The following is a 21406-nucleotide window of genomic DNA, read 5'->3' as shown; positions in this document are numbered from 1 at the left end:
ATCCTATATTACCCTGAAGAAACGTTACGTTAAGGGGCTACACCATTCTGATACGTCTAAGAAAAAAAGGAGAAATTAGGGAATTTTTTTCACAGGTAATTACTAAATGAAAAGCTACAATTTTTTCGGAATATGCAAACGTAACTTTCAGTTTTCTTCTATAATTTTTAGAAAGTAAAAATGTCACAAAATGGAGGAGTTATTGTGAAATTTCTTCCGCTGGAGTATCGATCGCCGTCCGCCATCGTCGGCAATAAGACATTCTTATTAATTTATAGATAAAACTATATTACCTACAGTGTAACGTACGATTTCTTTGATATACAGTCTGTTCCACAAAAGCGTGGACGCGATATTTTCGAAACTTGAGGTCAAATGAGGGAGAGATTGTGTTAGCATAAAAATATGAAGTTCCCTCTAATACGCATTAGCTTTAAATCTCTTAGTATCGTTTTTGTTACTGAGAAATACGGACCTTTTCGAGATGAGTACCGTGTACGCTAAACGTTTCGGGGCAGTCTTCTTGTGTTATCACTCGAAAGAACCAAAAATGTGCGTTAAAAATGCAGCAAAATATATGCATTAATCTCGTGAATTCGTTAATAAGTAGATACAACGATATAAAGAAACTGAATGTGTCGATGACCTCCCTGATCGAGATTCAAAGCGCGGTACCACGAAAAGGGAAGATAAAGTGATCTTCCGGCTATTTTCAAGGAATCCAACATTTTGCTTGCGTAAAGGGCAAGCTTGGTAAAAAGGGCATAATTATAGGGATTTTGACATTAAAACGTCGCTTGACAGAAAATAATGTTTAACGGAGCAGTACATTATCAAAACCGTTGCTTTCAAGGAAGCACGACGAAAGTCGGCTGGCGTGGGCACACGAAAAAGTTGATCGCGATTGGAGTGGTGTATTCAGCGATGAAGCATCTTTTTCGGCTTGAAGTATCAGATGTGCCTGGTCTGTTTATGAAAATCCAATTGTCCAAAGACGTGTTAAACATCCATTCGAGAAACATGGAGGTCTCTACCACTCTCATATACCAAGAAATTGGTCGAAAGTATACCCAGACGTTGTCAAGCAATGATCGCTAATGGTGGAGATTGGACACACTGTTAATTAAGTGCGTATTAGTTTATTAGACGTAGTTTCGATGTATATAAAAGTTTTTACAGAAAGAATTAATTTTCACAAAGATATCGCGTCCACGCTCTTGTGGAACAGACTGTAGGTACTAGTTATTTAATTTTTTAGAAATGTTTAAAGTTGACTCGTTTCTTGGTAAATATTCGTTCTTCCTCTTCAAACTGTCACTTCTACGACAATTTCAATTTTTGAACAATCGTAAGCTATATTGTAGCTCATTTATAAATCAAAAAGAATGTGTTATTTGGGACGTCCCAATCCTTGCCAGCTGAAAGTTACGTTTCCATCCTCGCACAAAAAGTTCAAACTTCTCGTTTAACAATACCTGTAAAAATCTTCAGACGTCTCAGGGTGGTCTACCCCACCTCGATGCAAACTCGACGCGATTCGTTAACAATCCGCCGGGACGATTCGTCAGAAAGGATTACATTACTCGTTAACAAGGTTCACCTCCCCGTTCATAATAATCATTGAATCAAAGAGAGACAGAGAGTGGAGGGGGAAGAAGGGGTGTTTGACTTTCCGACGAATCGATAGATTACAATTCACCCAGGAATGAATGTATCATGCGAGCGAGCGGCACGCGGAAATGCAATAAATTCAACAATAAACTGTATTGCCACGCTGGGATGCGGCCATTCAGCCGACATATTGACACACGTTCGCTCTATCGTCGAAAACGCGCAATTTATTGCTCATTAATCTCGACAGTCCAATTTACGTTGCCGATCGAATATATGATGGGGGCGAGGCGAAGGGGGATGGACAGGGGGTTTCTTTAATGGAATTGAGTGGAGGCAATGTGGGAATAATTGTAGCCCTATAATTTCAGAATTATCGCAGATTTCCGGGCATGATTAAAACTACTAAAGCATCGCGGTGCCCCACGGTGCTTCACTCGCGTGTAAAGCAGAGAGTGTTCGGATAATTGCTAGGCGCGAGTTCAAATTAAAATTCCCTGTTTGCTCGCGTAAATATCTCCACACACACGTACACCCTCTTCCCTTGTTACAACGAGAAGAATTTGCATGCGTTATCTAACTGATTCGATTCGGTTCGATCACGGTGTACAGATTGAATTTCTGAACGCGAGATTTTGTAACAGGAAGCCGGAGAATCTGTGTTGCAATTGATTTTTGTCAATCTTTTGCATCACGGTGCACACGATATCGATGCCAACCGGTGTCTGGCTATGGCGTAAACTGGAGCTGTAACCGTCTGTCTTTGAAGAAATCATCGGTCGAATGAACAGTGCCGGCGAGCCATACCTCTCACTCTATCGGAATCACCGGGACAACAATCGGTGACAAACAAATTAATGCTTTAACGAGTCCTTTCTTTCGCTCTCGAAACGCTCCTATAAAAGAGAATTTTCGCGACACGGTAAACATAGTCCATCGGCGGTCCTTCGAACGTGAAAACATGGCGCTGATGCAGGTGCGGTGTATATCAAAATTTTCTTTCGTTTCGTTATCCTTATCTACGCGCTCCTCGAGTTTTCACTCGTCTCCGTCTTTACTTTTACCCTTATAATACGAATTTGTCGGAAATTAACGACCAGGCGTACGATTTTGCTACACGAAGAAACGACGGTCGACGATTATCGCGAAAGAAATCGTTCTCGACTATCGAGGACCGGCTCGATCGACAGAGATTCGGCGACAAACAATTAAGCAAGGATTACATCGCGTAGAACTCGGACGTTTCGCCGAACGCTTCCCCGCCCGAGTTTAATGCCATCGATCGTTCCAATTTCAAGTCGGCCACCGGTGTTATTGGTTAAAGAGCGGGGCCACCTTTTTGGTGAAACTGGGATCACGGGATCCACGGCGAAGTATTACAAAGTCGTGACCGTAAAATAAGACCACGGCTTGTTCTGGAGATCTTTATGCGACTGGCGAGTCTGTTTCGCTTATCGCCCGTGCAAGGAATAATGGCCCCCCTTTCGCGATTTTCTGCAAGCGACCTCGCCTGATTAAAATGAATTTCCAACGTGCCTTTCGATTTTTACCATTTAATCCTCGCCATATTTTAGCCACGCCTTTCCTCCCTTCAGTTACACTCCCTGTATCAAAGGCTAGCTGTTTCTTTTTTTCTTTCTTCTTTCAGAAATTAATCATTTTCGCCTTCGTCTGTATCGCAGCGACCAGCGCCTATCCAAAACTGTATCACGACGGTACGATAACTGGTGAAACTAATTTTAATCGTACGAAATAGCACAGATATTATTTATTATACGATATCAATAATCAATTGATACCAGTACGATATTAACAATTAATTTACAGATGACGAAGACACTGGTAGTTTAGACAGAGCTGGACACGGAGGTGGTGGCCACGGACACGCTCATTCCTTCCATCACTTTTCCGGGCCGGTAGAAGGACACCACGAAGAAATCACCTGGAAGGACAAACACGGCCACCATTACCATGATTACAAAGCTCATCCAAAGTACAAGTTCGCTTACGGCGTGGACGACAAACACACGAAAGACTATCACGGACAGAAGGAGCATAGAGACGGTACGCATTGAATCGGGGAACATTGATCGAGTACCGGCAAGAAAGTCTACCGAGACTCGATTTCGTGTTCTTAATTAGAATCTCGAACTAATTGGACGGCCAGCCTTGCTCTTAATTAGAACTATAGCGGCAGGTTTGTCCGTCGAGGAGCTTCTGGCACGATAGTTGTACGATTTAGTTTTTTCCCCGAACAATCTTAAGTGTCGAAACGTTTCTCGGTATCGGGAGTGTACTTAGAAGAGACTGTTGTGAATTTCAGGGAAAGAACTCGAGGGAGAGTACCATATTCACGAACCTGGTGGCAACGTGAGAACCGTCAAGTACCATTCCGATCCACACGGCGGTTTCTTCGCGGAGGTTCATAATTCCGGTGGAAATGATCACTCTGGCGGCACTTACGGCGGACATAAGCACAGATAAATGTATCGATATTGTCTAATTATTGTTATCGTTGATGTTATTATTATATATTCATGTTGTCACCGAGTGTTATCGAATATCAAGCACGAGATATATTAAACGACTGTGTCAGATGTTAAACGTGTTGTGAGTTAATTGGCAAGAAGCATTAAATCTCGGTTGTTCAAAGTGGCCTGTAACTATGTTAGTTAGGTTACAAGAAGCAAGAATCAAGGTCGAAAGTGCCGTAAAGAGATCGCTGGTTCGCTTCGTTACTGGACCCACCCCCCTTTGCCAATTTCTCCTACCAATTTCCATCCGGCAGTAATTGTATTGCGCATACGCTTGGAGAATTTCCGGTAAGTTTGCGCAACGGATGATATTGAGTAGACGTCGTTAAAGCGGCAGACACCAACTTCCTGGTTGGCTGAAGGCTCGCTTTGAGAACTGGGACAATAAAGATGCACGAGCCGTTTCCTTTCTCTCACCGTAGGACATCGGAGCAATTAAAACAAAATATGCATCGCCTACGAATATTTCTCGGGGAACGAAAATTTTTCGCAAGACAAATAGAGAAAGCAGCAACTTCTTTAATTAATTAGCCAAACTTGCCCAAGTTTTCCTCGAAGCTGTTACCCATCCGGACGTAATTAGAAGCGAAAGGTTCGCGGGGCAGGTAGCGAGGATAAAATTTCACGGGGAACTTAACCGAGAGCTACGTTATTCTGCCTCCGAAAATATACGATACACGCGATCCTCCAGTTGCTGCAACGGCAAGCGCTAGTTTCGCGAACAGCTCGTACCTGTTCGCGCATCGGCGATTCTCGCGACGATCAGATGCCACTCGAAGCTCGTTAAAATAATTAGCATGCAGAACTCGCCCCGTCATACCTATCCTTTGCGCATCGTCTGTGAAATCATTTCGACTTGAATTAATTGTAAGTCCGTTCTACCAGCTGAATGCACTAAACTGGAAAGAACCGCGAGCATTCCTCCGTTCCAATGATTTACGGTAACGATAGGAAAAGATTCCAAGGTGAACGTTCTTTTTAACACGTTTCAACGCAAGTTTGACTGAGAAGTTTAGAAACTGAGACAATTGAAGTATTAACACTTTCGAGTCGGGAGGCGACTAAAAAGCGACATTACTGTTTACCACTTGGTAAATAATGAACGGAGACACCGTTAACCCCTTAACTTATGACAACGTGTCAGACTCGTGACAGCGATTCTGGCGAAGATGTGACAGAAATAGTTGTATTAGCAAGAAAAATTAATAATAATCCTAATTGTCGTTTAAATTTGTAGGACCGAGGATTGCTAAATGTAATTAGTCTGTGACAGGTTACCTGATACAGTACTAAAACAGAAAATGGCTGACGCTTAGATGCATAGTCGAAAAAGAAATCATAGGTTAAGGGGTTAAAGATGATATTTTCCAGGACAGCAAGTCTATGGACCTCTAGAAATTGTTCACCATAAGTTAGTGAAATGGTTCTAACGAAGTATTACAAGGTCTTGCATAACAAAAATACATCATATATTGAAGTAAAATAGTTAAATTCGTTAATATATGTATAGTTTATTTCTATGTTAGTTTGACAAAATTTCGTTAATTTTCTTTCAGCAAACAAGCTCCGATTTGCTATTTGCTTGTGGAAAAAAGGCCTTCGAGCGCAAAGGGTTAATAATAATAAACTCGGCAGTAAAATCGAATCATCCGGTAATGAACGTGTTAATACATTCTTGAACGTTTAACTCATTGTATTATTAAGTATAATATTAACGCATAAAGTATGGTTTATTATCGTTCATAATTTATCGCTGTATAATATCTGAAGGGAAAAATTCCTATTGTAAGGAAATTGGAACAATTTGACCGAAAATCAAGTCACAAATTCTTTTTCCTCTGTTATTAACCCTTTGGATTCCTTCGTCAAGTGTGACTCGACATCAGTTTTATTCACAGGTATGAACGAAGTAATTTTTAAATTGCCAGTTTAAATGTGTATTATATTTTGCAATATTTTTTTTACCTGGATGAGCAATAGGTACACATTATATCACCCTTAATGCTATTTTCAATGCAATTAGTAAAGGAAATCCTATCAACCAAATGTCTTTTGAAGTGCATTTTAAATAAAATTCTTAAAATAATAGGGAGTTATTGAAAAGAAAATTGAAAAGGGTTAAAAAATAAGTGCAATTCTACAGGGTGGCCACTGAAAGACTGAATGATATAAAACAAAAATAACTTTTACAAACACATGTTTTTAAAATTTTTTATTATTTTATTTGGAAATATAATTAATGAATTTTTTTCAGTAATATCTGTGAAAAATAACATCCCTCAAATGACCACCACTTCCCTTCTCACACATACAGGCTCTTTCCACAGCATTTTCCATGACCGTACGCAAGGTTTCAGGTCCTAAACGTCGGATTTCGGCTCGAATGTTCTCCTCAAGTTCTCGAATTGTTCGAGAGAAGTGTTCTGAGGCTAAACAAATTCAGCATTTTTTTTTTCGGTATTTTCTCTGCGTTTGAATAATTGATCTTTCACTGGAACAGAAAAACTCAATGAGTTTTACTCGTTGCTGGACATCATACGTAGCCATTTCAACAAATAAGGAAAATAAAACAGATTGAAAATGAACAAATTATGACTTTTTCAAACCCTTCAGTCTTTCACTGGCCACCCTGTAAAATTGTACCAAAATAAGAAATATCTTTTCCTCTAGTATGTAGTGTTTATTTAATCGAATTGGCACGCTTAATTCCAAATTCGTGAAAAGATGGATACATTCAGGAGGAGGCGGAGAAACTCGCAAGAGAGGATCACCGATAAGGGCTGCAGGCGACGCGATGCAAGCTCCTTTCGCGCTTCCTCGACATACATACGTACACGTGTACCTGTATCCCTCTGACGAGGAAAGGTTGTTTCACGCACCTGACTCGTAATCCATCCGTTTACTTCAGTAACGACTGTATCGATCCGACGCTGCGCGTTGCAACGCGCACTCGTACGCGGAACGGATATGCGTCATTTGTGCGTGAGCGTGTGCAGGGAGTAGGTTGATAGGCTGAAAATGAATTCCTGGCTGGAGCGTTCGTTTTCACGGGCCCCGCGGTCGTTTATTGAAATATTTACACTGCACACAGGTGATCACGAGTAACGCTGTCAAAACAGAAGCATTTGCGATTGTTTTCGTCATAACCGAACGAAATATTATTCTTTAATTAATTGAACGAGCAGTATTTTGCGAACGTTATTTCCACTTTTTCTTTCTTTTTTTTTTTCGAAAGTTTCGTCCAAGAGGTGGCTCTTCGTGAGAAACAAAACCACGTTGAACGCCGTTGTAAGGAGTTTGTAAAGTTACACAAATATGTAAATTTTGGCCACGTTGACCCAATATCGTATGTTCACAAAAAAACGGGTACGAAAGGATAAAACTCGGTGCATTTAATTATTGTTCAATATTGCAACGATTTGTTAAACTGGTACAATATTGAAAATTATACGGAATATTGTCGGATTGCCCTTGCCGCTCCTCGGCGGTGCGATGTAACGTTTTCATTTCACGTTCGACCACTTCGAAGTATTTGTTCACGCGGTTCGCGACGTGTTGAACCAGCGGGATTCCCTTACGAACTCTTATGCAGGTAAGGGATAATTAACTGAGAATGGGTTGGATTTTGTAACACTCAATTATTATTTGCAAACATTAGTGAAATCTAAACTATCTTAAAACTAGGAGTCTTTATTAATGCAAGTGTTCTTGTGTAGTGAGCCAAGTTTGTGTTGTTACTGATTCGAGGTTCGTTGGTTGTCCTTCACCTTACCTCGGATAAGGCGTGTCTTAGGGTTTGAGACATGCGGATTGGTGAATGTCATTAGTCGGAAGTAGCGAGGGTGGTGGTTGATATTTTGACTGATAGGTTAGAAAAAATGCGGAAGGAGAAACAAAATAGCCACCCCCAAGCAAACCGTCACTCTCAGGTAGAACACGTGCTCCCTGGGTGACCGTCGCGAAAATCCGCTTGCCTCGAAACCCGGAACGGTACAGGTAATAAACTTATGAAGCACTCTGAGGTGAACAATACATGAAAGAAACAAAGTAAAAATTCTAAACCTCGGTCATCGGTGAAAAAACAGGGACTTATAAGGAATGCGATGGAGAATCAATGGCTTCATAAAGTTATTGTCTCTACCGACGGGTCAGGATTTGGAGAAATATTTGAACGATGTAAAATTTAGAAATCCTGACCCGGTTTATGGAGGGCTCTTTCCCCTTGGGGTAGTGCAGGTATGTGCCGCGTAACAGATACATCATTTCAGTGTTCAGCTGTTGTAAAAATTAAATTTTCTCATGTATCGTACTCAACTACCATCCAATGAGACCATTTGAAAGAAGTGAAACTAAAGTACAAACATACAAAAAGGAGCAAACAAAACAGAGCAGAAGAATAGCAGAAAAGAAAAAATGACATGCTCGGAAGAAGCCACTTATTACGGGTCAGAATAAAGTCGTGCCTTTCTGTCGTGATAAAGAACGATTCTACGAAGAGAAGAGTTGTATGGCGCAAGGGGTGAGTTAATATTAAAAGCAACAAGCAACGAATAGTTGCGGTTGCGGAAGGCAAGCCAGGGTTTTCCTAAGTTATTGTTGTGACCGCCGCTATTCTGTGCTCTTCTGTTCGTCGTTTTTCTACCCTCTTTTGACTTGCTTTGTTAAATTAAATTTTGTCCGACGCGCGGAATGTCGACGAACTCGCTTCGTACGTTTCCGTAAAATTATGCAAAAACTGGTTCTCTGCCACCTTTGTTGGTGTTCGTGTCGCGAATTTGGGAAAGAGGGAGCCATTTCTTCAGTTTCTTTCAAGAATCCTTCACCTTACCTCGGATAAGGCGTGTCTTAGGGTTTGAGACATGCGGATTGGTGAATGTCATTAGTCGGAAGTAGCGAGGGTGGTGGTTGATATTTTAACTGATCTAACCTATCGGTTAGAAAAAATGCGGAAGGAGAAACAAAATAGCCACCCCCAAGCAAACCGTCACTCTCAGGTAGAACACGTGCTCCCTGGGTGACCGTCGCGAAAATCCGCTTGCCTCGAAACCCGGAACGGTACAGGTAATAAACTTATGAAGCACTCTGAGGTGAACAATACATGAAAGAAACAAAGTAAAATTCTAAACCTCGGTCATCGGTGAAAAAACAGGGACTTATAAGGAATGCGATGGAGAATCAATGGCTTCATAAAGTTATTGTCTCTACCGACGGGTCAGGATTTGGAGAAATATTTGAACGATGTAAAATTTAGAAATCCTGACCCGGTTTATGGAGGTCTCTTTCCCCTTGGGGTAGTGTAGGTATGTGCCGCGTAACAGTATTACATGAGCGTGACATAATATCGGTAAAGGAATGCTGTTTAAACTTTCCTCAGAATCTGAGCTTTCTTTATCTATTTCTGTCTCTGTTGCATAATCTTCTTCTATGTCAACAACATCGTCAAAAATATCTTCACCGTGCTGTAAAGCTTGCTATTTACATAACAATATAGATATTTATGTAATACAATTGAATTTATCATCACCTTTTTCAGCCCTTATCAGGTCAAGGTGAGTCCAATGGACACACGCCTTAGTTTTTTTTTTAATATTTCGAACAGTATTTGAGAAATCCAAAATTCCATTTATAAATTCTTTTACTGTATCAATTGAATTAAAACGATTATAATATGATTACAGGTAGATAAATAAACAGTGTATAATAAATAATATAACAGTGTATAATACATAGGATAGTAAAACGCGTTAAAAATTTTTTCAAATTACATAAATAAACAGTAAGGGTCCATCAGTCTCTATGAGTCTTATGTAATTAATTTAATCCTGAATATAGCCTAACAAACAAGGTTTCAAAGAGAAAATTTATCCTAAAGGCAAACTATACCAAACTTTTACCAAAATCGTGCGTTGACACTCATATATTCCAACAGTCTCCGATTGTATATCTACGTTACATACGTAAATAGACTGTACGAATAAGGGTTAAACCGCGATTTCCTAGTCAAAGGGGAAACCATTAGAAGACCATCTTTCTCGTACTGCAGAGATTGTTCCAGCGTGACTTTTTGACGAGTCACTTCAGTTAGATTTCCTAGCCTCATCTCACAGTTATTAATGACGATGTCATTTTACAGACGACTGTGTGTGGGTCTGAGGTTTTGAAACGAAACTTTTTAATCTCGACGGATGAATAGGTAAAAAAGCTCGAATGAATAAACTTTCCGTCTCGCTTTGAAATTTCGAACCTGATTAAGCCTTGACACAAAGGACCACTTGGAAAAAGAGAAAAAAAGCAAAACGAACGCTACGAAAGTTCGAAGCATTTGAGGAATTCTTTAAAAAAATTGTTTCTCGTAAAAAGCTCCCGCGATTCGCGAACGCAGGTGAACGCTGCGAAAAAGAAAAAAATACAACGCAGTCACACACTGCGCGGGTTTATTTTCTAATTAAAAGAAAAGATACAAGCATAAAAAATATATGATAGAACGCATGAAAAGCTTGGCCGGCCGAATAAATTTCAATTTGTTGCTTCAATTTTTTATTCGACGTGCCGTACAAAATCTAATATTTATTATATCCATCGACAAACGAACAACGCGCAACGTACAAAACAGTCGGATGTAATTCGAAAGAAGAAGTTCTCTGTGTTTGATTTACAAATGGTTCATCACCGCGAGATTTCGCGCGAACCTTTTTCCCTCCGTACTGTGATACACACCGTGGTACACACCGAACAAACAACGACAGCAAAAGAACTCTTCCGTGTCAGAATCAATAGAGCGGAATCAATCGCCATTTTGGTGAAACGCTCCGGGATCCATATACGTGGAAGTATTGTCGTTGTGCCGAAGCGTTGAAGAAACGCGAGATTTTCTGTGTAGAAAACAGGCTGATTAGTAACCCGGTTTTTCTACAGCGGCGTAACAAGCATGCCGCATATTTTACACTTTTAAATTCTATTTGCCAAAAACCATGCCTGTCCGCTGGTATATAAGCGTTACGAACCTCTGCCGAACTATCATTCAATCACGATCTCTTCCACTTCGACGACATGGTGATCAAGGTATGCGTAGAATTATTTATATTGTAAAAATTTCATGTTACTATTTCGACTTTGCGCGAAAGTACGTACTTAACACTGGACTTTTAGTTTCGCCGACAAAACGAGACTTTTGCATATTAACGCGTTTCATCTTAGCTGCTGTACAAGCACGGACAAAGGAAAAGTTAGGACCAAGTTCGGGAAGGAGAGCTCTCGTCCAGGCCAGTGATCAATGTTTTATGAGACACGAAAGAATAAACGCCGGGAAATTTAGAATTTAACCGCTTCGCGTCTGCGGACGAGACATCTCGCGACACAATGTCTTTCATACGACGCTTCGGACGAGGTATCTCGCATGTCTTTTCATTAGAACGCGAGATATCTCGTCTAAAGCGACATACGAAGGACTTCGCGTCGCGAGATATCTCGCCCGCGGATGTGAAGGGGTTAAACGGGAGGTTCGGTCACTTGAAAATTCAGAAAAAGCTTGGAACTTTACGGAAATGTAGTTCAATTGTCGCTAATAACGGGAGCATTTTTTGTTTCCGCGATTAAACGATTCTAATGGTGAAAAGAGCCCCACGAAAGAATTGCGAGTTTCTATATTATCGTGGATATTTAGGAAAACGTACAAGATACGGAAGAAAAGTGAAATTCAGAGTTTCTTCAAAATTCATCTTCACCATCTGTACTTTTCTGAAAACAGATATGTTTATTTTCTATATTTTAGAAATCTAGAAACCCTCTTCTTTGACTTACAATATACCATTTTCATTATTATGTTATTATAATTGTATACCATTTGATGTCCTACATTGTGGTGGCAAGGAATTTTCGGAAAATGTTATTTTCTTCAAAATTTACCTCCACCACTCTTAATTTTTTCAAAACAATATTTTTGGACTATCTATATTTTAGATACTTGGAAACCCGTCTCTCTTAGGATTGCACTGTACCATTTTCATTATTATACATATTATTATAATATACTATTTGACGTTCTACATTGTAATGGTAAAGAATTTTCGAGAAACGTTATTTTCTTCAAAATTTACCTCCACAATCCGTAATTTTTTGAAAAGAGGTGATTTTAAATTTTCTATATTTAAAACATTTAGAAACCCTTCTTCCTTCGACTTACGCTACACGATTTTCAGTTTGCTCTAATTTGGGCCGTGGTGGCGATTGCCGCGGTGCAACATGCATATGCAGGACATGCTCATAGTTTTGCCCATTACCATGGCCCTGTGGAAGGACCAGCAGAAGAAGTGTCTGTGCACGGCAAACACGGCCACCATCACATCGGCTACGTGGCTTATCCAAAATACGAATTTTCGTATGGAGTGGATGACCACCATACCGGAGACCATCACGGTCAAACAGAGCACAGAAATGGTAAGTGGATTGAGAAGAATAAAAGGTTATCCTATTCCATAAATTTGCCCGTACATTCGGTCTTCTTATTTTCATCGTAATAAGTGTGCACGTTTATCGCCGACATGCAGGTACGCTGTAGTGGAAGAAAGTAAATTGTAGGTGTAGATATAAATTCTGCTCAACAGGTTGATATATTACATCCTCGCAAGATCATACACTTTTTGCAATGTATAATGCACGTACGCTCATTTTTATTTGTTTATGAAAATTTATATTACCCGTGAATCTAACTTATAAATTATACGTTATCCCCGGTGAAAAATATTTCCATAGAATCGCGCGGTTCCGATATAAATGGTACATACCTACGAAATAGAACAGGAGAAATGGTATATCACGTTGGCTCATTAGCAAAGTAGCTAGAGTCTCGGTTTCCTGCACAAAATTTTCCCGAGTTCTCGAATTCCGGATTACACTCGCGAATTTTCCTCGGATTTTCCAAGACGAGGGTAACAGGAAAATTTCACGGAAAAATCGTAGAATAAAGCGCATCCGCGCGATGCTCTTTAAAATGTTCGAATCTCCTCCAAGCATTTCTTTCAACGTTGGAAGCGGTGTGTTTCATTAGTCCCGAAATGGAAGTTGCTGAAAAACGCGTAGTAAAACCAGGAGGGGCAGGATACTTTCTCAAATGTAGTACCAAAAAGAGCGAGAGAGAGACATGATCAAGTAATAGGAGAGTGGTTTTTTTCTTTTTTTTTTCACTTAGGAAAAAACGTAGCCGGTGAATACACCGTTAAGGAACCAGGCGGTAACGTAAGAACTGTGAAGTATCACGCTGATCCTCACGGCGGATTCTTCGCCTACGTCCACAATTCCGACGGAAACAATCACGAGGGTGGTTCTTACGGTGGACATGGAGGATCAGAAGGACACAGCGGATACTACTAAGGAGAATTCATCGAAGCGCTGTCGCCCTTGGATAACATTGAAACCTCGTTACTCGGTGGTAATTAGCCTTGGTACATTTAATCGAGTTACATAGAAATGGCGCGTTGGGACCAAAGAAAATTGGAGAAGTGTCTTACACACACACACACACACACCTACGTTACTCCTAAATTATCTTTGTTCTTGTTGTTCTTGTTGTTATTATTCTAACTATTAAATACACTGTTGTACGGTAGAATGTGTTTCGCCTCCGTTTTATTCCTCCATTCGGTACACCCCCGATGTATTTCTCTCCGAACAATGGCTTTTATCACCGGCAGAATTTCCAGCTGAAACTGAACAAACGAAATCTACACACTCGTGTACACGCTCGCGTGTGCACGCTTGTGAAAAATATGATGACCGTAACAATCAGAGAGTATCGCCGCAATAAAGTTATCACCGTCGAGGAGAAAATACCGGGGAGACTCGCGATATTTTTATCGACCTCTTACACACAAACTAAGGACTGGCCTCCTCTGTAAATCGTCCGATGCACGGATGCGTTCCCAACGCGAAGGTGTCGTCGCCTCTCGTCGTTATCCAGCCACTCGAGAAGCTCCTGATTATTACTTCGACCTTTCACCGAGTCACGAAGTAATTTGGAAAATTCGAGTAGCTCCTCGTCGAATCGTTGTGTACCCTTTGAGAGAAATAGGTCCCCTAAAACGGTGGTCTGAATACATTTTCGAGAATCGATCGAACCGCCTGATGACCAGGTGCTTCCAATTCCCATTAACCTAGAAAAATGAAATCTTAATGAACGCGATTCGTCCATCTTTTTTCTATTAATGTTTAACGAGTCCTGAGCTTGCAACAAGAGCTGCACATGCGATTCGTGTCACGATCGCGTAACCCGCCTCGATTGATCGTAATTATCGTGTAATCCGACTTGATTTCGACACTTAAACAACACAATTACTCGGAGAGAGACCAGCAGCGCTCGCGCGGAATAAATAAATGAACGGATTGCGTGCATATAGGGTTAACTTAATAAAGGAAAGAGGAGCCGGTCTAAGCCTAGCTCGACACACATGGTCACGTATTTCAGCCGAGGGATACTGTGACAATCTCTGTCCACAGTGTAGGCCGGCGGAAATTAATTTTCATCTGTGACTCCGAAACCCTGATCCGCGTAATCTTCCGTTTGTGGGAATTATTGCGAAATAATCGCCTGAAACCTTGCAATTTTTTTCAAATATTTCTCTGCCTACACTTTACACTCTCCAGGCTAGCACACTTGAAGATATAGTTGTGCCGTTGATGTGAAAGGATTGAAACCAGGATGGTAATTATGTGACGGTTTTTTGAACTTGACAGGATATTACGGTAATACGAAGATGTAAGGAAAGATATTTATTCCGAGGAACGGCGAGAAAGATGCTGTAACCTCTTTTAATCTCTCGCCGGATTACGTGTTAAATCAAGCTGCTCCCCGTTCTATCATGACTTTCCCAGCCAGAGATATTAGCCGGCGTAATTGCTTTCCCAGCGAAACGCTTAAGGTTACTTAACAACATTGTCGAAAACCGCGGACAATTTATACGAGAGTGTATCTCCAGCAAGAATTTTTGCTATCTTATTAAAATCGAAAACAACACTAGAAACGCGTTACTAACGACAACGTTACAAGCTTACTGCTACGTAGATTTTCCCAGCTCGTCACCGGTGTTACACACCATTACGTTACTCCTGCGAACTTTCCCTTGTTCAGTTTCGCTCCTCGTTTACTCAACGTGATAAATGAAATCTCACGGATTCTCTCGCCAGAAGAAACAGAGAATTTCGACAGGCACAGCAACCGAGAGGGTAATTTCATCGAGAGGGGTTGCGTTATTCTAGCGAGCGGGTGTTATCGTGGTGGCCAGCTTTTCTTCCAGTCTGCTCCTTCCGTCGAGCGGGAAAGAGAAGGAGAGAGAGAGAGAGAGCGATTGGGGTGTCGAAGGGTAAACCGGAAGGCACGAGCACCACCGTGAACAGCAGTAACAGAGGCAACACCCATCCAGAGAGTGGCTCTGTCAAGCGTGGCCACAATCAGGCGTCGGCCAAAGGGGGTTGGGACCGGTTGTCGGAAACAGGCGGCGGCAATAATGCGCGATGGACGTGATAGGGTGCGATCGATTTTCTCGATCTCGAGAGAATGGAGTCCTTATTATTCCGGCGAGAAGCCGCCACTCCGGGGTAGCTTCGTTATTCGATTCGAGGCAGTGGTCGCTTCGAATCTACTCTTCGCCACTCCTCCCCTCCCCAACCCTTCCACTACCGTCGACTCTTCTATTCTCGCTTTTCTTCTTCTTTTCTGTTCTTCAGCCTACTTCGGTGTTGGTGAAAATTCAATTCGCGCTGGCGCGGCGCGGTGCGTTGCATGGAAAATAAGAGGATAGGACATTGAATTGGCGCTACGTAACGAAGCTATTCGCGCCGCGGGCTATCCGGGAACAGGCCTTAAGTGAAACGCGATAGTCGAAATACGTAAACGAGTCCCACTGATGTTTACGATTCTGCCAACAAAATTGCGAACAAATAGTCCGAGGTTGTTTTCCAAATATTTCTATGTACTCTATTCTGGGAATATCTTTCTCGTATCTTCGAATTAGGTGGACAAATTTATTACGGTACCCCCTACGCTCTCTGTCATTAGAGAGACAGACTAACTTCTCGCTAGTCCTCGTCAAAGATCCTGTTACTATACAGGGTGTCCAATTTGTTTCCGATCAAACTTTGACAGTGCATTCTATGGGTGTAAGTGAGAAAAAAATGTCGTATAAACATAGGCCGTTTGAAGTTTGGTTAAAAAGTTATAAGAGAAATACGGTTATAATATATACAGTGCGGTTATAATTTTTTAACGAAGCTTCAAACGACCTATGTTTGTATAACATTTTTTTCTTATTTATACCCATAGAACACACTGGCAAAGTTTGATCGGAAAAAATTTGGCCACCCGGTATGTACAACTTCTAACCCGAGACCAAGGCACGGGTCTCTCGAGTAGCCTTACTGACCAGTCTACCAGGAGGCTAAAAACGAAACGCATTTTTCTTTACCTTTCTTTTTCTGTCTATACTCTCCCTATTTATCTTCTCCTTCCATCACTGAATTACAAAAGAAGAAGATCTGCGTCTCCACTATGTACATATAGTTCTACGAAGGAAATGAAAGTTCCTCGCTGTATCGTAAGATGGTATTCAGACCGTGGATCGATGGACTGATTCGTAACAAACTGAGAATTGCTTCGACTCGTTAATTCTTAACGTTCACTTTGTCACATCTTACTTAATTCAACATTTCGCTTTACTTAGCGGCGAAGGTGAATCGACTGACCCCTAGGGGGGTAATTAAAAGTTTAGTGTACTTTGAATGGCTAGCCAGTGGTGGCTTAATGGAATTTATAATAGTCCTTTTTCCCTCGCACTTTAAATTTCAACGAAATTTCCCCATGTCGCGTCTAGGTATCTATCGAACGATTCAAACAGCTGTTTAACTTAAAATTTCCTCTTGGAATCGATCCTCCTTCGCGTGCAAGACGGGCACAGAGTGTGCTACGGAGCGGGCGGTGCAAACAATTCATCTCGCCGTTTGGCGAAAATAAATCCTCACGTGAAAGAAACTCGGGGAACTCGTTGACCGATCGTTATCTTTGACAGGAAATTCACGACGAACTAGTTTAGAAGTTTCATTCGATCAGGAAGGGGACAAAGTGTATCCGTGACGCAAAAGAAAGTCGCTTCCTTTCGCTCGAAAAGCTTCCCGTCCGGTAAACATATTTACATAGAAGCACCGTGAAAAGCGTTCGAAGCGTTCTCCCCTAGACTTTATAACACCGGCAGATTTACAAATTAGAAAGTTCACCGATCGTAGAGACTTTCGGCACGTATATATACCCACGTGTGTACGTATAAGTTCGCCACTTCCATCCCTCCTGATTAATGTCAGAATGATTCAATAAAAGCCTGGGAGAAACCGCCGAACTGTTGGCTTGCGATTTCCTACAACGATTATTATTTGTAGGAAGTTAGATTGCACGCGACCGACTTCCCACCAACTTCCCCGTAATTTTATCTTCCGGAAAATGTCGGAACGATAATGAATAGTAACGTTCGCACCGACTATTTGCCCTTTCAACATCCTAATCGGCTCTCGCCAATGCCTCCGCCCTCCTCTCCCGAACCACTCTTTCGCAGCTTTTATAAGGTGTCTTTATCGGAAGATTCGCGGAGAATGGCGCGTCATTATCGACATGCTTCAGGAAGCGGGCAAGACTCGAGGCTTATCGCCTGCTGCCAGCCTAACTCGTTCTCATTTAACTTTCGTAATATACTCGTCGTCGTCGGCAGGGCAGCGGGAGGTTCGAAGCGTGTCTCGCGCACTTTCCAATCGTCCCACCAACTTTTCGCGAACCGTAACTGACTTCGAGCTGCGCGATTCCTCTTTAATATTACCACTTCGATCTGAATATCCTCACGAACGGATCGGCGAATGGCAATTTTATCACTGCTCTATTATTCGCCGATCATCTTCTTCGACGACTTCTCGCTTTCGTCCGAAGGTAACACGCTTAACTGCCCCCGCGAATCCGACCCCGTTTCGTCGTTTCCAATGGAAATGAAACAAACTCGAAGAGTTCAGACCGAACGTGACATCGTCTGTTAGGTCTTCTTTCGTATCGTTCATGCAGAGTGTAGATTTCCTGAAAATAACAAACGATACCACCAGGATTCTGATTAAACGTCAAGAATCCCTGAAACCGATCGATCATATCGGAACAAAGTGATCGTCGCCGCCGCGGTGGATAGCTCGCGGAGACATGTTTTATTGAAAAATTCGAATGAAAATGTTAGGAAGAAGCAATCGAGGTCGTACACGGATTGATGAATTCTATACTTATTGACGAATCTGTTTTTCCGGGCCAGGATAAAGGATCGTCTCCTACTTCCACGAGAGATCACGACCCCGCTCCCGTTTATCCGCCTGCGAAAGATCGCCTGTGACAGTTCCTTCGATATTCCCGTTGCTCCTTTGGGAGAGAAAAATAGCCGATTCTCGCGAAGACTGGTATGGCAAAACTTTCGAAACGATTCTAGTAAAGAGACAGCGGGAAAGACAATGATAATAATGGAAGGGGTTGGGAAAGAGAAATATACAAGAGAGATATAGGGCGGAGAAACGAAATGTGGAAAATATTCTAAGATGAAACGTGTTGAAAATCTGACAGAACGAACGTGAAAATACGCGATTAAATTTTTAAGGAGGGAAGAACTCGTTTCTGACGGTCGCTTCAATTTATTTAATTGCAACGTCCGCGAGCATTTTTGATAAATGCCGAAGCGAGGACAGGTTCTTCTAAACGCGATGAAATTTTATTCGAAAGAGATGTACAGTTTTTTCAATTTATGCTACCAATTTTCGACTACGTCGAGAGAAGGAGTTCCTTTTCTCTTCGGATACCATCTAGGCGGTTGGCAGGCGGCTGTTAACCAGTAAATTCTTGAGTAACGATAATTTCGCGACACCTTACTCGGCCGTTCATCCACAACTGGTTCCCCTCGTTGCCGGATAACATTAGAGCTTTGGTACCGTGCCAAGATACATCTGCCAGCACTCTCCGAACCTACATACACGTAACCGCTGTGTATATGTATATCCTGAAAGCTCGCTACCACTCACGATCCCCGTGCTCCACGCTACTGAAACCAAAACTATCCTGGTCGTTCGTCGCCGTGGTTCGATCCTCCTCTTCTTCCTTCCACCCCTGGGGCGGTCCTTTTTCGTACTTGTCGTTCGTACCACAATCGATTGTCCATCCATTCGAGCTCGATTTCCGCCAAGGTGCACGCCCTTTTCACAGCGACGCGAAAGAACGCCGCGTTATTTATAACCGGCACGTGGTCATGTATCGTCGAAATTAAATTCTCTGCTGTTTCTCAGTGGATATTCCTCAAAGGCACGCTTCAATCGCCGAGAAACCAGCGATACCGTGACAGAGGCTGCATATTTTCAGGGTTGAAAGTGTAGCACTCGCTACAAGGCTTGTGCCATTTAAATTGCGATTTAATACGCAATTTAGAAAGGCGTTCACAGTGTTTTCTATGGCAATTGGTTGTGAAAGAAGGAAATACATAGAGAGAAGATGAACTGTAGAAGGAAAGGGAAAAAAAAAGTGCGTTTTGTAATGGGCCTTCTAGTGGAATCGTCGGTAAAGCTACTTAGAAGACGCGTGCCTTGGACTCAGGTTAGAAATTCTATATACAGGGTGTCCGAATTTTTTCCGATCAAACTTTGTCAGTGTGATCTATGGGTATAAATAAGGAAAAAATGTTATATAAACATAGGTCGTTTGAAGCTTTATTAAAGAGAAAAACGAAATACAAAAGGAATGGTAACGAAATTGCGGTTGCTATGGTACATGACAAGAACAGCCCTGGCAAACGTTACATTCAACACCTTCAACAACCACAGATCGTAAACACAGCTTGCATAAACAGGCTAGATGTACATATCGCTGATCTATTCCTATTTTGTATCATAACCGCACATCCGTTACCATTCCCTTCCTATCTCGTATTTTTCTTATAACTTTTTAACGAAACTTCAAACGTCCTATGTCTATACGACACTTTTTCCTTACCTACACACATAGAATGCACTGGCAAAGTTTGATCGGAAAAAAGTTGGACACCCTGTATAGTAACAGGATCCATGGCGAGAACTAGTGAGAAGTGTTAACGTTAGTCCGTCTCTCTGGTGGCGGTACTTAGAAGCTACGGTCACACTACTTTTATATCAAGTACGCTGGTTTTTTTCACGGAGGCTTGTTCTTGTTAGAGAAACGTGTCGGCTTTTACGAGAAATTTCACGATGGAGTTAGAAACTTGAAGTATAAAACTGTTATAGAATGGACTATTTAAATACCGCAATATTCTGATTTATTCTCTGCTGGTTACAGTCAAAGGATTAAAAGTAGTATTTTCGAGAGCGGCGAATCCGCGATTCAAGTTTAATCAATACGTTCCGCGTGCAAGCAGAGATATGAACGCGGAGAATATTCGATGCATTTTCAATGTGCCTATCGCCGGACGATTTTGTTATTACACAGTCGCACCGTCACGTTGCCAATACATGTACAGCATATATGTACGAATGCGTAACGGGCTCATAGAGTTGCAATTTTAAACGAGTCCGATTTCAGGAAATTCCATTTCCTCCTTTCTATTCTGGACATTTAAATGGCGGCATGTACGCGCTTTCTTTCGCGACGCGGCTTTCAATCGGGAATGGAAATTTGGAATTCAGAAAATTGCTTCATCGACGACGGGGAAAATATAACGGGGGTATGAATTGGTAAAAAAAGGAGCGATTTATTTTCATCCCTTCCCACCTCGTCGTCGTCCTCGTTCTCCGACGATTAAGGAAGCTTCTCTGGAAGCTTAAGCTCGGTTTAAGTGTCTCTCATTTTTTTTCTCTCCACTGTCATTAACTTTAACGCCGCTATCCGATGATCTTCGTTTCAGCGGATATCTTTTTAATAATGTGAAATATCATTTCGTTACCTTAATCTAGATCAGCGAGTCGAGATCGTTATCTCTTACGGTATCAACGTTATTTCTATCGATCGTACCGCGTTTCTTTTTTCTCTACCGTACAAATTATGACGTTCGTCGTATAATAAGATGGCTGACCTACTCACATTCGAATCTCCAACGACTCATCTAGGAAATTGAACACGTGGCAGGATAATTATCCAGAAACATCGTGGCGCTTAAAACGAGAAACGCGAGCTGGCGCGTTCGATCGCGCCCAACCGCGGAATCGATCACGTTAATGTGCTCGCGAGAGCACCAGTGTGTCGGCCG

General features: G+C 41.7%; 2 protein-coding genes across 2 annotated transcripts; both read left to right on the top strand.

The window, feature by feature from the left end:
• Positions 1–2572: 2572 nt before the first annotated feature.
• LOC108580243 (adult-specific cuticular protein ACP-22-like) lies at positions 2573–4095 on the top strand. The gene is made up of 4 exons (XM_017943953.1): positions 2573–2587; positions 3260–3326; positions 3439–3675; positions 3935–4095. Exons 1-4 carry the CDS (start codon positions 2573–2575, stop codon positions 4093–4095), a joined length of 480 nt encoding a protein of 159 aa, XP_017799442.1.
• A 7100-nt stretch (positions 4096–11195) lies between these two features.
• LOC108580242 (cuticle protein 19-like) lies at positions 11196–13514 on the top strand. The gene is made up of 3 exons (XM_017943952.1): positions 11196–11207; positions 12344–12581; positions 13333–13514. Exons 1-3 carry the CDS (start codon positions 11196–11198, stop codon positions 13512–13514), a joined length of 432 nt encoding a protein of 143 aa, XP_017799441.1.
• The last annotated feature ends 7892 nt before the right edge of the window (positions 13515–21406 follow it).

This window comes from Habropoda laboriosa, unplaced genomic scaffold (genome assembly GCF_001263275.1).
Source record: "Habropoda laboriosa isolate 0110345459 unplaced genomic scaffold, ASM126327v1 scaffold9, whole genome shotgun sequence".
Lineage (NCBI taxonomy): Eukaryota > Metazoa > Arthropoda > Insecta > Hymenoptera > Apidae > Habropoda > Habropoda laboriosa.
This window is presented reverse-complemented; position numbering and strand designations above follow the sequence as displayed.